General features: G+C 42.4%; 1 protein-coding gene across 13 annotated transcripts in view; it reads left to right on the top strand.

The window, feature by feature from the left end:
• Rbms1 (RNA binding motif single stranded interacting protein 1) overlaps positions 1-16,619 on the top strand; it is a 219,632-nt gene that overhangs the window by 173,653 nt on the left and 29,360 nt on the right. For all 13 annotated transcript variants that reach the window (XM_059260539.1, XM_059260529.1, XM_059260528.1 and 10 more), the window contains 2 exons: positions 4,544-4,635; positions 15,172-15,329. In XM_059260539.1, coding sequence (XP_059116522.1) covers positions 4,544-4,635; positions 15,172-15,329 — 250 coding nt within the window. The remainder of the gene's footprint in view (positions 1-4,543; positions 4,636-15,171; positions 15,330-16,619) is intronic.

Here is a 16,619-nt window from a genome sequence, read left to right as displayed (position 1 = left end):
ACATGTTTCAATACTCTCGATTGTTCTCTGCTGAATGCCTGTTGACAATATTGGCGGCAGGGAGGAGGGAACCATTTTCACTGACCAAATTGTACCAGGGAGGGGAGGTCACGCGCCCCTTTGAAATATGCTGCTGCATTAATTTGATGCACTGACCTTCAGTTTTCCATGCAATTAGGATGAGCTCATCCAGCTCCTTGAGCTGTGAGTGAAAGCGTCCAGAGCAGGGTGGCGCAGACGCTCTGCGCATCCGACTTTTAATGATCCGGTGTCTTAACAATAGGCATGTGATTTCTAGGAAAATGGAAGAATGGAGTCAGCTGACTTTGACTCTAACTACTGACCCCGGGAGTTGAAGCAAGGTTGACAGGAATAGGCAGAGAAGGCAGATCTCCTCATTAATTAGACTCCAGTTTTTCAAGTCGTGGTGGTGGGGCATTGGCTTAGCAATGAAAAAGGCAGAGAACATAAATGAAGCCTAGGGTGAGGCCTCCCCTTGTAAGCCAGTCCTTTCCTTTAATCTAGACTTGAAGTGGTTCATTGTATGCTCCCCTCTTCAAAGTGCCGAGATTTAAAGGAGCTATTGTGGCAAATGTCTAAGCCCGTGTTTAATCAACATGGCATATTAAGGCAGTTTTGCCTTAGGACAGCGAATAGAGTGTGCTTTATGTAGAGTGGTACCCAATAAATATTTAAAATGAATTAAACCAGAGAGAGGCAAATGCATGCGGAAATGCATGCACTTAGTTGCCAAGATTGGTTTTATTTAGCATCAATAAATGATTTGGGAGATCAGAGACATACACACACACACAAAAAAAAAAAGTCTTTTGGTTTTATGGAGAAAAATAGGCCCTCACCAAGCACAAAGCAGGAAGCTGATCTCAAAAGTGAACTTCAAACTGGAAGAGAAATCACAGGGGATAAATGGTTTTAGTCTCCCATCCCTCCCTTTCTTCCTCACCCCAGAGAAATCTGATGTGGCAGTTCATAATGCTGAAAAAGCAGAGCTGTGCCATTGAGTAGGGGAGAACCCCTTCTCCAGCTGAACTCTCCAGTGCCCAGACTGAAAGGCACTACCGTGTGCTCTTCTCCAGTGGCCGCCTCTTTCCTGGAAACCAGAATCTGCCCCATGTTCAGTGTGGTCTAGGCAAGGACAGCGAATCTCACACTGCCATATGCAAAGCTGCATGTTTGTGGGAAGGTGTCCACAGATAGAGAGATTTATGAGGCTTCTAAACAAAAGTAAGGGTGATTCAGAGCTGCTGTTCAATCCAGCAGGTCTCCTGGCCACCTTCTCATCAAGCAGGTCTTGGGAGACACTGCCCTGTGGGGCCACGCATGATTCTTTCCAGGATTCTCAGTCTCACTAGCCTCTGCATAGTGTGCGTCGGCAGCTGTAGCGTGTGAAATAGAGGTAAGGGGAGAAGATTATCAAGAGGGAGCTTATAAAGTTATGCCAGCCAGAATGAGTTGGCAGGATGGGGTAATGTTGAGACAAATGAGAAATAGCAGTTTGGTTCATAATAAAGCTGGATAACATGCCACCTACAATAACTTGCTATGGTCGGTATATGTATATGTGTGTATAGTTTTTCACATATGATAGTTTCTGGGCATATAGATAAATTAATACATTAGAGATTATAGAGAATTGCTATAAATGAGAAACTCTATACTAAATATAATTTTTAGAGATTAAATATATTCAAGTATTTCACACAGGACTCCAAGAGATCTTTGAAGGTCATGAGACTTTTTCACAAACTTATTTGGCAGACCCTCTTTTGGATAAAGTTAAGATGAAGAAAATGTTAAGTCTGAATAAGGTGCATTAGTTGTTGACGATTCAGTTGGTATTCTATATTTCAATTTTTGTTAAAATTTAGCAAACAAAAGATTTTGAGGTGCTTACCAGTAATGTCATAGGCAGGTTAGGACAGAAAAGCCCACAAAGGCTTGGCTAGAAATTGAGTTGTAGATGAGATGAGAGCACATATACACATAACACAGAAGAAAAATGTGGGTGAGGGTAAATCAGACTGGTAAAGTGCAGACAGAAAACCTCATTTTATCACAAAAGAAGCCTGTGTTTGATAAAAACCAAAGCAGAAAAGCAAAGCATACTCTGCCCATGTTCAGTCTTTTCACAATGAGGGCAGACTTCAGTAAGCAGGATGAATATGACTACTCAGGGTCTTGGGACCTGATAACTTAATCTCCTGGGATCATCAGTGAGCAAACCTGCATGTTACTTAGCCCCACCTTCAAAGACAGCTGCATCCCTGTTTATACAATGAGATCTAATTAATTCTATAGACATCGTATGAAACTGTACGGGTCTTACCTTTACTTGAAAGTAGTACAGATAAATGGACAGCACATGGTTGCATGATTACCAGTTTTGTTTATCTTCAATAAATGGTTATGAATTCCTAGAGTAGGATTCTACAAAGGCCAGAAACACATGCTATCAATGACTGAATGCAACAGTTTGTATTTCTTATTACAACAATAAAAACAAAGAATGGTCCTATTACACGAGCAGATTGCAACTTCAAGTGCAATAGATAGCATCATGGCAGAGAGGTTCTGCTTATTGTAACGTATTGGCAGTGGCAGAGTTGGTAAAAGGACGTGCACATCAGTAGAGGCTGCATCATTTCAGTGCAGCAGAGCGTGTTTGTTTATGATCTCCAGACATTGTGGAGTTGTGTGAGAAAGTCAGAGGCAGAGCTTGCCTGAGAATCCAAGCGTGATGCATATTAACATAAGCCCCAAGTGTGTTCTACCTATCTCCTACCCTGGCAATTGAGGAGCACTGTCTGCTTTGGCTGGCATCAGCTGCCTCCTTTTTCTTCCCCACCTGGCTATTTTTGTCCTGACTAAATCACATAAGCCTCTCTCAGTCCAATTCCAAGTACTATAAAGGAGCTGTTGCTTATTTCAACGTGCGCATCCCTCCCTCCTGAAGTGTCCACGTCTGTAACTGGTGGTCTGTTCCATTACGGTTTACTTTGTGAAGAAGCAGGTCATGAGGCCAGTGCCGTGGCATGACTGTTCCGTGTTTCTCTTTCGCTTCATTGTTGTATGCATGTCCCTCTAACACCAGTCCTATCTCTTCATAAATTCTGAGTATCGATGGGAGGCCTGGCTCCTCTTCTTCATAGACTTCTAAATAGTGCCATTCTCTTTCAAATTATACTTACTAAAATTAATTCTAGAGCCAAGTGTGGCAGTGCATGTACTCACGAGGCTGAGGAGGAGTGCAGGTCCCAGGTAGCCTGTGCTATGTAGCAAGACCTTGCCTCAAACAAACATTTTTAATAATATTTTAATATTTTTTATTAAATAAATGCATGTACATCTAGGTACACCCCTGTATGTACACAAGCATAACAGAGATATATACCTGTATAAAAATAAAATTTCATATGACTTGAATTCAGAGCAAAGCTGGTATTTGGGCTAGGCTCCTAGCAAGTCTTTTAGGTTGTACTAAATATGCTTACCCATTCCTCAGTATGTGAAGAGTTACTGCAATGAGCACTCTGTTTTCATGCAGTGATGTCTGATGATCTACAAGGGTCCTGTGACACTCCTTCTTGCTAGTCTGCACTGTAGGTACCGTCCACGTGTATATATTCGGTACTGCCTTCCTCAGCCCCCACCCCCTAGTTTCCTGTTTTGATTTCCTGTGGCCTGGAACATAGATGATGAGCTCATTAACAGTGTTTGTGAAACCACAGGTAAATGAGCACTCAAGAGTGGCCTTTCTTAGGTGTGTTTTGCTGTGTTGCATACTGTCTTTAGTCTTTATGCAAAGATGGATGAAATAGCTATTTCAGGTATCTGGGGGCATTTTCCTTCTCTCCTTTATTTTGAGGAGAGCTAATGTTATTTTAGGTAAATGAGTACTTTTAACTAGGCACTAAAATTTAGATTATATTTTAGTATCAAATGTTCACACTTACTTTAACTTAGAAAACTAAGGGATAATCCATAGAATACATAATTTTTGTTTCTGTCACTTTTGAGCTCGTCATATAGCTCCATCTTTTTTTGTTATGTCCTTTAAAAGTTCCTGAAGTTGTCTCTCACAACACCCCCAATGCCACTTTACTTATTTATTTATTTGTCTATCTATCTATCTATCTATCTATCTATCATCTATCTGTCTATCTATCTATCTATCTATCTGTCTGTCTATCTATCTATTTTTACCTTGCTTAGCAACTTAAATGTCAGGTGTTTTCCAGCTCAACTCTAGGACACCTGAGAAGATCTTTAAGAAGACAAAGCTCATGTCCCCACACACCCCTCACACACACACATACACACATACACACACACACACACACACACACACACACACACACACACACACACGCTTTTAAGGGATGCTTTGAAGGACCAAGGAAACCACTGCATCATGCACACATCTACTTCTAATGCCTGTATCAGAACCAAAATGAAGTCCTTTTTTTAATACTTCATATAATCAAAAGGTAATGGCTTAAGAAGAGTGTCTTTTGTATTTCAGGTTATGGTTTTGTTGACTTTGACAGTCCTGCAGCAGCCCAGAAAGCTGTCTCTGCCCTGAAGGCTAGTGGAGTCCAAGCTCAGATGGCAAAGGTGAGTGGAGCCCTGTGTTGCTAAAGGTTGCTGCTCCTCCATCCCTCCAAACACTGCTATGCACCCAGGCATGCATCCTCAGTCATAGCAATTATGCAAAGGCTTTCTTCTTCATGTTCTAAAGAAGGATTGACAAATGTGTATACTTTGCATAGTAAATTATGTAACCCCATAAGTGAGTCCAGAAATAGCATCCGATTTTCTTGGATAATCAGAATTCCGGAAGGCTTTAAAATCTACACTGTTTTCTGAAAATAGAGCTTCACAATTTGTTGCCCAAAGAATTAAGCCATTTTAGGCACACCTCAAAGAGAAGGTAATGGGATACATATGTCTCAGAGCAGAATGAGAAGTATTTGGGGAGAGGAGGGAGAAAAAGGAGAGAGAAGGAATGGGTAAATAAGAACAAGCCATCATACGTATAGAAATGTCACAGTGAAACCCATCCCTTTGTATAATAACCAGGAGATTCATTTAATAAAGTAATTGGGGAGGGATTGGAAGATGGCTGGTTGGTAAAGTAATTGCCACGCAAACACAGGATCCCTGACAGGCATGTAAATAAAGCCAAGCTCAGTGAAATATTCAAGACTCTCTGTGCTGGGCAGGGAATAGGAGGACATCACAGGCTTGCTAGCCACCCAGTCTAGCTGAATTGGTGAACTCCAGGTTCAGTGAGAGACCCTGTCAAAAACTAAAGTGGAGAGCTGCTGAGAAAGTCATCTAGTGTAAACCGGCCTCCACACACAGACACACACAATTGAAGATAGAAAAGGTAATTGTGTGTAATTTGAAGGGATATATAAGTGGCTCACATATGGATTTATACAAATGAGGGGTTGGATATGAATGTATGCCATAGATGCTGTTTTATCTGTATGATAGCCAGATGATTTTTACATGCTGATTATTTATGTGATATGAATCTATCCTTCAGTAGTCTTATATGGACTTTATTTGAAACTTATTTCTGGTGGACTTTAAGCATTCTCGCTGAGGAATATTGTTGAAATATTCCTCCAAGTGAAGAATATGCCTAAGCACTCAAGGACTATAAAACAAAGACCATATGTTTCATGCTTCATAAGCATTCGAGCACAGTGTGCCTGGGTTTTAATTACCGTAAAACATAATGCTTTCCCTGAGTTGTGTTCTCTTTTGCTAGTTTCCTTGCAAGGTTAAAGACCTAGAATCCCGGAATGTCATCACTTGGAAATGTGAATGGATTGACTCACTAGTCTGTGTCTCCTTTCACGTCAGATTCATCGTCAGAGTCAGGGTACTGCTGCAGATAGCTCAGCTGATAAACGTACTCACTGCCACGCCTGCTAACCCGAGTTCTGTCCCTGGAACCACTGTGGTAGGAAGGGAGACTAACTCTTACAGCTTCTCTGATACCAGTAAGCACACTGTAGCATGTGTGCACAAATACATCCGAGTGTATAAAACACTTAAAGCCTCAGATGATTTGATGAACTTGGAAAGGTTAGTTTAGCATGATCAAAATCACCAACCCAGAGTAGTTAGAATCCTAAAGCTAAAGAGACTTCAGGTTGTTCTCCAACTTACTGGCAATGAGCCTGTTCTTGTTCTTTGAGATAGGAGCTCATATATCCCAGGCTGCCCTTGTACTCCCTGTGTAGCTGAGGATGACCTTGGATTTCTGAATCTTTACCTCCACCTCCTGACTACTAGGATTACAGACATAAACCACCATATGTAGCTTTAAAATTCACATATTTTTATTAAAAATGAGTAAGAATCAGAAAGAGGCAACCCTTGAAACACTGTACATCTCTTAATGTGTTGTATTCTCTAACAGAAATTTCATTATACACTAAACACATCTCAAAGTCACATTAACTAAGCCAATGTGTATGTCCTGGTCTTTATAGGGCAAATGTAAGCTTGGATGATATCCTAACACATAGTACCTATAGTAAATTTATAAAGATAATCATGGGTTGTTGTTTTTTTCCATGCATCAGTTTCTGTGTCAAATATTTTAAAGCCTAATATTTGGCAGTATGTTATTTCAAGTCGTCTTTTCAAAAGAGCAGTGGTTTTCTATTACCAGGCTTTATGAAGTGCAGAGGAAAATAATTGGGTACTGTCCTTGGCTACTTCTGAATAGTACCACACGATCACTCCCTGAGGAACACTCACATGTCCAGGAAAGAAGGCTTACAGAAGTTCAAGGACTATGAAGAAGACATAGGTCACTTGAGAAGACCTGAGAGATGAGTTAGCTGCTCACAGCCCTATAGCTGCCAGTGTAGAGATACTGTGTGAGAATCGACACAGATAAAGGTTTTCTACAAATAATTCCTTCCTTCTAATCCACACCACTTGGCGCTGAGCTGGCCTCCAGAGTACAAGTTAAGACAAACAGAAACTATAAATAGGAAGCATCACAGTTTTCAGATGACTGCCCATCATATAAGCAATGTCCAGTGTTGGTGTTGAAAAAAGTGGAAAAACTATGAGATCGTAAGCACATTGTGAACACAGGGTGCCTATTTGTATTCTGATCTATAGAATATTTACTCTGCCCCTGTAATCAATGTGTGACTGGACATAATGATAAGCGAGGCCTACCCAGAACACCACAGTTCTGTCCTTCACTCTATACATCCCAACTCACTCTGCAAAACTCCTCCTTTCTCTTTTGATAATATCCAGGAGAGATGCAATGGCTTCTGCAACTACTCCCATTTCAGAAAGTCCCTTCTCTTGACTTTTCACACCAAAATGCCATAACTTAGAGCATCTCTTTCACTACGTTTATGGCCATCTCTGTCTGTATTCATGTTGTCCAACCTCATTTAATGTGGTGTTTAAGTAACAGTCTGTGGGAGGGAAAGCCTCATTACATTTCATATGCAGTATGTACAATGTGGGGTCATGTATAGGGGTTTCACAGACTGCCCAGAGCTCTATAAAATATGAGAGTCTTGGCTGTTCCTGGTTCCAAGGGGGCCATCACAGACTACATTGTAGTTATTTGCTGGCAGCAGTATTGACTATTGGGTGATCTGGAAGCAGCATTTTGAAGGTTTCCATCCCAATGATCATTTATTATGTGAACATGTAGAATGGCATGTGATGAATGGGCTTAGTTACATTGCAGCTAAATCTAATTACATTTTTAGAAGATTGGTTGTGGTTGTGACTGATATATAATGTATTATAATTTTTTCTTACTAAAATAATGCAAAATATTTTAACATTTAATTGACATTTTGAAGCTAAACACTTGAAGAAGAGATATTTAATGTATGATATTCAGTGCCTATAATTTAAACACACAGTCCTGTTTCACAGAAATTCTGAGTATCAGGTAACAGCAGGGACGTTTCCCTTCCCCTGAGTTAGGTCCGCTCCTAGCAGTGTGTGTTCTTACCCAGTCGCTTTCAGCTCCCCAGCTCTGTTTCTAACCCTTCAGAGTTGGAGCACTAGCAGAGGGTGGGAAGGTCTGTTGGCCTAACAGTGACAGAATCTGGCTGACTTTCTCTCACGGGCAGTAAACAGATGTTCTTTCTCATAAAGTACCCTGGGCGTGTTTCTGAGCTCTCTACCCAACCTACCTCCCAAGCTAACTAACTGTCAGCCTTCCTCCCGTAAGCTGTCTCTCCCTGCCCTCCTAGGCAGCCTTCCTAGGGGACTCTTAACTCACTCTAGAACCGCTCTGTGTGGTCCACTTCTTTTGGGTTTTTAAGAGGGGACTTAACCACATAGCTCAGGGTGACTTTGAGTCTGTGATTCTTCCACCTCTGTCTCCTGAGTGCTAGAAATGTTCTATGTGTCAGCAAGCCAGGTTCCAGTGAGTCCTAGTTCCCATCTCTTTACCAACCATCAGTAAGAGAGTAATTACTTCCCAGCCGCACTGGTAGGCCCTTTCAGTCAGCTTTCTGCTTTTCTGTTGTTCAGCTTTTGAGTCATACATCGACCCATTGTATCCTGCCGGGCTGGTGGGATACAGATCACATTTTCTGTCAGGTCTGCTGAAAGCCCTGTTGCTTGGCTGCTAATGAGAGCCTAAAAGACCGCGTGTGGAGGCCCAGAACATGGCTGCCTTTCTCTCCACATAGATGTCATTCTCAGCCTCTGTCTCTCTTCCAGACAGATCTGGATGATCAGCCACTCACCCTAATCCAGTCATAGCCAGACTTGTAGACTTTCTCTAGGTAGTTTCTCACTGTGGATCCTGGGAACACCAACACCCATTGTCAAAACTGAGTTAGAAAGAAGGCTGTTTTATCAACCTATCAAATAACACAGGGGCCTTTATGGGGTAGCCCCTATGTACCATCTTAGCCCCTGTAGTATTAAGGAGCATATTTCTTCCAAACAGATAGGCTCTGTTTGGAAGAAATCTTTACAGTGCATTTATTCAAAACAGGCTTGATATAGATTGACTCTATAGGTCATTTCAGTGATGCACTCTGAATGCCATCTTCCAGGAGCATTAAGAACAAGCCCCATACAAGGGCTTCACAGCTTTACTTTGCAGGGGACATGATTCTCTGTCACCTGTGGGAAGGACCAATGCGCAGATTCAGGGATGCTGGCTGTGTGTCATCATTCTGCAGAATATAAATTTCAGGACCTGGTTCCTTTTCCATTTCTCATCTTTAAAATCACTTTTTAAAATGCTAGTAGATCTCTTGTTCTCTACCATAAAATCATGGCTTTGGGTATCTGGTCTTCACTTCATTCTCTTACACTGATGAACTCAAGGGTTACCTGATACACATCTTTTGGGGAGAGAATTTATATAAAGGAAATTTAAGTCTGGCTTGTGTGGCTACACTATAAGGGACCAATCATTGTCCACTTTCTTTTAGTGAAGGACTCAAGGTACTGCGTTATGTTAAAAACTCACATACTATAGTCTTTACCTCTTGTGTAATCTGAAGCAACAAAGGGGCATCCAGTTGAGGGAAGGCTGAGCTGTAATGTTGCTTGACACCTGGGGTACCTGGGCTGAGGTATGAGCCCACAGATAACTTACAACTGAATTTCAAAACTGTAAACTGGGAACATGAGGGTGGCTGTTTCCCATTCATGCTCTACGTTCCACAGCTCTGCTTAGTTCCTGCCATGTGGTGGGCATGAAATGTTTTCTTTATTGATTAAAAGTATCAACTAATTAAGAGAAAAGGCTTTATTCCAAAGTTCGATAGACACTGGGAATTCAGAAGAGGGATGTTTAGAAATTAGGTCCATGGAGTAGCGCCTTGATGAAACTTACCAAACAGAAATGGCCTTGAGCCTTTTGGAAAGCTGATGTACGTGAAACAGAGCAGATGTTTCAAATGTGTATCTCCCTCTCAAATATATAAGCCAGGTGTCGTGGCTCATGCCTGCAGTCCCAGCATGTGGGAAGTTAAGGCAGGAGAATTGCTGTGAGTTTGAGGCCAGCCTGAGCTACGTGTTAAGTTCCAGTCTAGCCCAGGCTATACAGATGTGAGACCCTGCCTCCAAAAGGAAAAAAAAAAATCAGATTCTATTAAAAGAAAGGCAGATAACTGGCTAAAAAGAATCAAGGCATGACTCTCTGAGGATGCTACCTGAGACAGAATAGCTCCTAACAGCTCTTTGTCACCTCCTAAGGCTGGCTGGGGGCCGGCAGACCATTAGGGATAGCAAGCTTGCATACTTTTCTCAACAAATAAGCAGACAAATGAGCAGGATTCAGCTCCCCTTACCCAGAGGCCCACCATGCTCTGAGCAGTCTGCAGGCACCGCCAGCGGCCATTGGCTGGTGGGTGAACCTATTCAGCACAAGAGAAAACAGACGAAAACAGATGTCTGCTCCTCCTGCCAAGTCCCTTTCTTGCATTTTAGGAACCATTCCACAAGCACAGGGAGGGTTTTGTTAATTTCTTTCAGATGATGACTGAGTGCTTTACACCATGTGGGACCTCCAAAGCCTGGCTCTTCTACTCAAGTGAGCAGTAGTGCCATTAGCCCTCTCACAGCCAGTGTGGGACTTCTTTTTCCACGTGTTTGAAAAGCTCTCGAACCCCATCCGTGCCTAGGGACATAAAGAGGCCCAATGCACCCACTGTTCTTGGCTACCTGTAATTGACAGAATAATTTTTTCAGACATGGCAATTTATTATTTAGACATAATGAAACAGTTAGGGTTGTGACTGATTTTAAAGAGACTAAATTAATCTTCATTCAAAGCACCACCAATTACTATAAATACTTTATGTCCCATTTCCTATGAATATATACTGTAATGAGACTTTGTGGACATTTAGAGGATTTGATGTGTGTGTGTGTGTGTGTGTGTGTGTGTGTGTGTGTGTGTGTGTCTGGTACAACCGGCCTGGGGTTTTATCCCATTCTTTTGTGTTTTAAGTTTTAAATTACTGCAACATTGTGGGTAGTGTTTGCAGGACAGGTCGACCACATGCAAAGAAAGAATACATGAGACTAGCTGCAATGGTCATCCCAAATGAGGAAACTTGACTGACAAGGTTGTTGCTATGGGAAACAAATACCAGAAATCTCCACAGGCCTGGGACGTAGCTCAGCAGCACAGTGCCTGCCTAGCACTCAAAAGGCTCCTGAGTTCAAACGCCCAGGATATTTTTCTTAAAGTCATAGGAAATATTTACATCTATTTAGTCCATTGTATGTCACTCTTATCATAGTGATTGATCACACACACACACACACACACACACACACACACACACACCTCCATTCAAGCTTTTAACCATTTTAATATTTGAGTTGGGTTTTTTTCCACTATTGGTAAATCTTTAGGTTAAATTAAAACTCTACAAAGTATATATTGCTTTCATTAATATTTATCCCAGAAGCAACTAAGACACATTAGAAAGTGCTCATGTCTTCCTTGTCAACTCCCCTTTTAAAAAGACTTGAATGTGTAAAAAGTTCTGTGAGCATGCTTAAATATGAAGTCATTGAAATCTTTATAGTCATAATTTCAGAAGTCTGAGGAATCCGGGTGTGCATTTCTTGCATTACACATTTAGGTCATTAAAGCGTATCTTTGTCTAGAAAGTATTGTCATGACCTTTAATTAGCCAGTTCCTGCTTTATTCTGAACCTAAGCATGAATTAGGAATCTTAATCATGCCTTCCCCTACTTTGGTGCCTCTGAAACCTTCTTGTTTTGCAGAGTTTGGCTGTCAGAAGACAGTCCCTCCTCCATCCTCTCCCAACACACCTCTGGGGAGGGAGACATCCCAAAACATGGTGATTTGTCTCCCTAAAGTATCAGTCACTTAATGGTATCAGGTTCCAGAGCTTGTCTCTCTCCAAATTCAAATTGTTGGGGACTAGAAGCAAAGTTTAACTCTCCTGTTGGATGGGAATAGACGCTGAGAGAGGGTCTCACATTATAGCCTAGGCTGGTTTATGTAGCCCAGGCTATAACTTAACAGCAATTCTCCTGTCTCTGCCTCTACAAGTGTTGAGCTCATAGGCATGAACTCTAAGATAAAGCACAGGGTTTCAAGGAAGTTTTGGAGCTAGAACAAGGTTGTGTGGTCATTTTCTTCAGTGTTAGAACTCCAGGAGTGAGGGGGTGGGGGTGGGAATCTAACGTAGTAACTGACAAAGTAAGGCCACTTCCTATTTCAGACTGTGAAAGTGAAGCCTCTTGACTTAGCTTGTTCTCGATGTCCCTTGTTCTCTCAGCAAACTTAGCCTCTCATCTTTGAGGCTCCATCCATCCTCCCAGTGTGGTTTGTACATATCAAGCCTTTGCTTCACCATCGTGTTTTTTTGCCCCTCTGTTGATCTGTGAGCTACTAGAAGATGGGGCTGGGGTCGAGGTTGCTTTGTAGGGAGCGTCTGGAATGCATGGGATACACTGGAAGATCCCTTCTGCTTTGAAGCTCTTTTCTAGGAACAGTGGCCCAGCTTGTGTGGGTTTCCACAGGAACGAATCCCAGAGACTGGGGAGGTGGGGCCCGAAGTGAGATGGCTCTTGGAGGGACTGTGTGATTTGCTGGGTGAAGTTGGCAGAGGCAGCAAGTGAGGTGACAATGAAGAGATAAGACTTCCCCCCTGCCCCCACCTCAGGCCAATTTGAGAGCTTTTAACGCCTGAAGACAACTCTATTGTCTTTCCTTGTTTTTTTGAAACACTGTGTGCATTATTGCCCTACGTCTGTTAAATAACTTGGCACATTTTCAACATTAAAGATGGACTGTATCCAACTGACACTGAGATGTTTTGTTTGGTGTGAGTTAACCAGTGCTACCACACTGGATCCTCCTCATCTCAGCTAGGAAGCAGAGACAGGTGCTGTTTTGATTCGCCCATGAAGGGTTCATGAAGGAGATTGTTCAGCTGGTTGATGTTGAACATTTTGAAATGTTTCATTTTTTTATTGGACCTGGACCGTCTGGGCTCAGAGCCAGTGCTCTCTGCCTTTGGCCTGGCTGTATACTGCCTTCTTTCTTACCTGGGCCAGGGAGTTCTAAGGACAGTATGGGTTGCCCATTCTTCTGTGTCTTTTAACTTTAATTATTGGGAATACCAGACATTTATCATTCTGTAGGAAACTAAATGACTTTGTTGGTTTAGCCATCCATTTCTTCATTCATGTGTGGAGTGCCAGAAGTCAAGCCTAAGACCTCATGTCAGACAAGAGCTCTAACAGTGAGCTGAACCCCAGCTCTAGATGATTTTAAATCTTGAAAAGACAAATAGTCAGTGTTTGTTATTGCTTGAAAATTATATGAAAGGAGTGTTGTGGAATAATGCTTTTGTATACTGGTTTAATAAAATGCTCGGCCATTAGCTCAGGCTTCCTACTGACTAGCTCTTACACTTAAACTCAGCCCATTTCTGTTCATCTATATGTCGCCACATTTTCTGTGGCTTTACCTCTGTGCCATTACGTGCTGCTCCCTGGACAGCGGGCTGGTGTCTCCTCACTCAGCCTTCCTCTTCCCAGAATTCTCCTTGTCTGCTTATCCCACTTATACTTCCTGCCTGGCTACTGGCCAATCAGCGTTTCATTAAACCAGTGTACAAAAGCATTATTCCACAACAAAGGAGAGATTTCATTTCAGGTTTATTTAATGTTAAGATACATTAGAAAGACTTTGTACAAAGGCACACATGCATGCTGCTTCACATATATTTTTAGAATGCTGTGTACTTCAGAAATCGAGGAAGTCCTAATGAGGATATTATTCCGTTGCCAAAGGCTAAGACATCAATTAATGACTTTACCAATAGTGCTTATTAAAGAGCAGTCAGCTCATGTGCTTCAGTGTGCAAAGATAAAATTGGAGAATGAGTGATACAGTTCTATGGTAGGACACTTAACTTGCCTAGAAAGCTCAAGGCTCCGGGTTCATCTCCAAAACCAGAAGCAAGGGGAGCATAAGCTTAAAGGACATTTTGAAGTGAAGCTTGGACCAACCTCAATTGCATAGGTGAATTTTGACTTAGGAAATATTCTTGTCGTCAGGTAGGCTTTCCCCAGTGGTGTGAATAGCAAGCTCTCCCTGCGCGTGCATCACGGTCACACATATTCTCAGTGCACACAGTTTGGTCACATGTCTTTGGTTCCAGCTGATTCCTCTCTAACAAGGGAAGGCTGAGTGGGAAATGATCTGATGAGCATGTCTCTCCCCAAACTTGATGCGCTTGTTAGTTAGCTGCTCATCCTGCTAAAACACAGCTTCTGGTTCTGCACGCCTGGGCCTGGGGTTCTACACTGCTCATCCAGTACCTGGCAGGTACAGTCTGCAGGCCCATGGATAACAGATGGCCCTTTGTGGAACCAAGATTGGCCCAGCCTGCCCTCCCCATCTAGTCTCCATTCTAAGATTTGTTCTGGTAGTGCTGTATCGCTTGCTAGGGCATACGGTTTCTAGTTTAAATTAGGGGCTATCCTTTTCCCTCTGGTGACCACTGTTTAAAGTAGAATGGAACCAAGGATGGTGGTGCAGACGTCTCTAATCCCGGCACTCAGAAAGCTGAGACTAGGGGATTGTGACGTAGTGAAACCAGGTATCAAAAAAAGAAGAAAGGAAAAAGTAAAGTAGTATGGATCCTACCATGGGGCAGTGAAGGGGAAGTTGAACCCAGCCTGTAGTGGACTCCACAGGATTGGTCCAGAATCTTTCTTCACGGATCTCCAAGTTGAATTATTAGCAGTAGTAGGCTCCTGCATAGCCGTGAGCTTGGCATGGACTTCAGAAAATAGCAGTGGTTAGTTAATCTTGGCATCACGGCATGCTGCTGACACTTGCATTGTGAGAACATCCTCCCCAAGCCAATGCAGACCAGTGGTACCACTTCCACATCTGCTGAGGATGACATTGGGGACCACACCTGGCCTGTACAGGTTGTACAAAACCTCAGACACGATTTTCAAGTGTCCGAGATGCCTTAAGTGTTCTCTACACGCCAGGGTCTCACTATATAGTGCTTACAGGACTTGCAGAGCCAGTGGCTGCATAAAAATGGGCTAGCATAAACGTCTCCCTTCTGCTGATAAGTGACCGCTGACTTTCTGTTCTGCCTTAGCAACAGGAACAAGATCCTACCAACCTGTACATTTCTAACCTGCCGCTGTCCATGGACGAGCAAGAACTTGAAAATATGCTCAAGCCCTTTGGACAAGTGATTTCTACAAGGGTCCTGCGTGATTCCAGTGGTACCAGCCGTGGTGTGGGCTTTGCCAGGTAAGCACCCTGCCATCTCCTTATGAAGAGCTGTAGATCTGCTGAGTGGTTGTAGAAAGTGAAAAATGACCGGAAAGAGAACACCTCAGCCAGGGCCATGGGAACCAGTTGTACTGTGGACTTCAATTGCGTGTGAGTTTACACGTATGATTTTCCAAGCCTTGGGAAGTTCTGGGATCGCCAAACCGAGCACAGTAAGTCCTATATGGCTCATGGCTGGAACTGCCACAAGAACAGTGGTCCTGGACACATGCTCCTGATAGCTTGACTCCTTCCTTCAAGAGGCTTGTAACCATTCACAAACAGTCTCCCAAGGTTCATAGATAAATCAGTATCTTTTTCTCAGATAGAAATCTGATTCATAACAACAGGTTTAGTTGGGTTTTTTAAGCTAAATATTTCAGACATTCGGAAAGGAAAAGGGGGATATAATACCTAGCCATCTCATCAGCTTAGAAGCTACTGACAGTTTATAATTCTTCAGGGTTTTTTTTTTTTAATGATTGTTCTAGATATAACTGAAGCACCCCTGTCCTACCCCACCTTTTCCTAGAAAGGATCCCTTAGTGGATAAGTTGGTTTCTAGAGAATTAAAGTAAACAGAAAGAGATTTGATTTGTGGCAGATTTATAATCTTAAAGCCCCTACCCAAAAGCTGATTTTACAGTGAATTATTTAAGAATTTATTAGCAGTAGGCACTGACAGATAATAACAGCATGCATTAAATTATTAACTGATTTTTGGAGGGAAAATGCTGACATTCACTTAACTATGGAAATGACATCTTACCACAAACTTGTGATGTCAACAAAGCATTGATTTGTTAAAGCATTTATTACTAAGGGACCTTATCATTGTCACCTCCCCATTAAGTCACAAAAGCAAGGGCTGCAACTTGGTTCTGTTGGCTTTTAATCACTTATTCCATTGGACCAGACAGTCTGGAATAAAGCCCACATCTCCTTGCAACAGTATCAGTAGTACATACTTACTGCTTCATCGGTGACAAGGCTTTAGGCAAGGCATTCAGTGGTCCGGCTACATGCCATTCTTCCATGGTGCTCTTCTGAATGCAGATAAGTATATCACCCCTGCAGAGTGATACCACCCCTACAGAGGCCAATGGAATTCTGTTTTTTAAGACCTAGCACTGCTGGTTAAAATGAAGGTGCGGCTGAGTGAACCAGAGTAGTATACATTTTGGGAAGGTGATTGGATGTTTCTGCTGAGGAAAAGCAAGTCACAGTAATTATGTCCCCAGAAGTGCTTCTCAAATGTTTTTAGTCCCC

Source organism: Peromyscus eremicus, chromosome 4 (genome assembly GCF_949786415.1).
Source record: "Peromyscus eremicus chromosome 4, PerEre_H2_v1, whole genome shotgun sequence".
NCBI classification, from domain to species: Eukaryota; Metazoa; Chordata; class Mammalia; order Rodentia; family Cricetidae; genus Peromyscus; species Peromyscus eremicus.
Note: the sequence above shows the minus strand (reverse complement) of the source record. Positions and strands in the feature narration are given on the sequence as shown.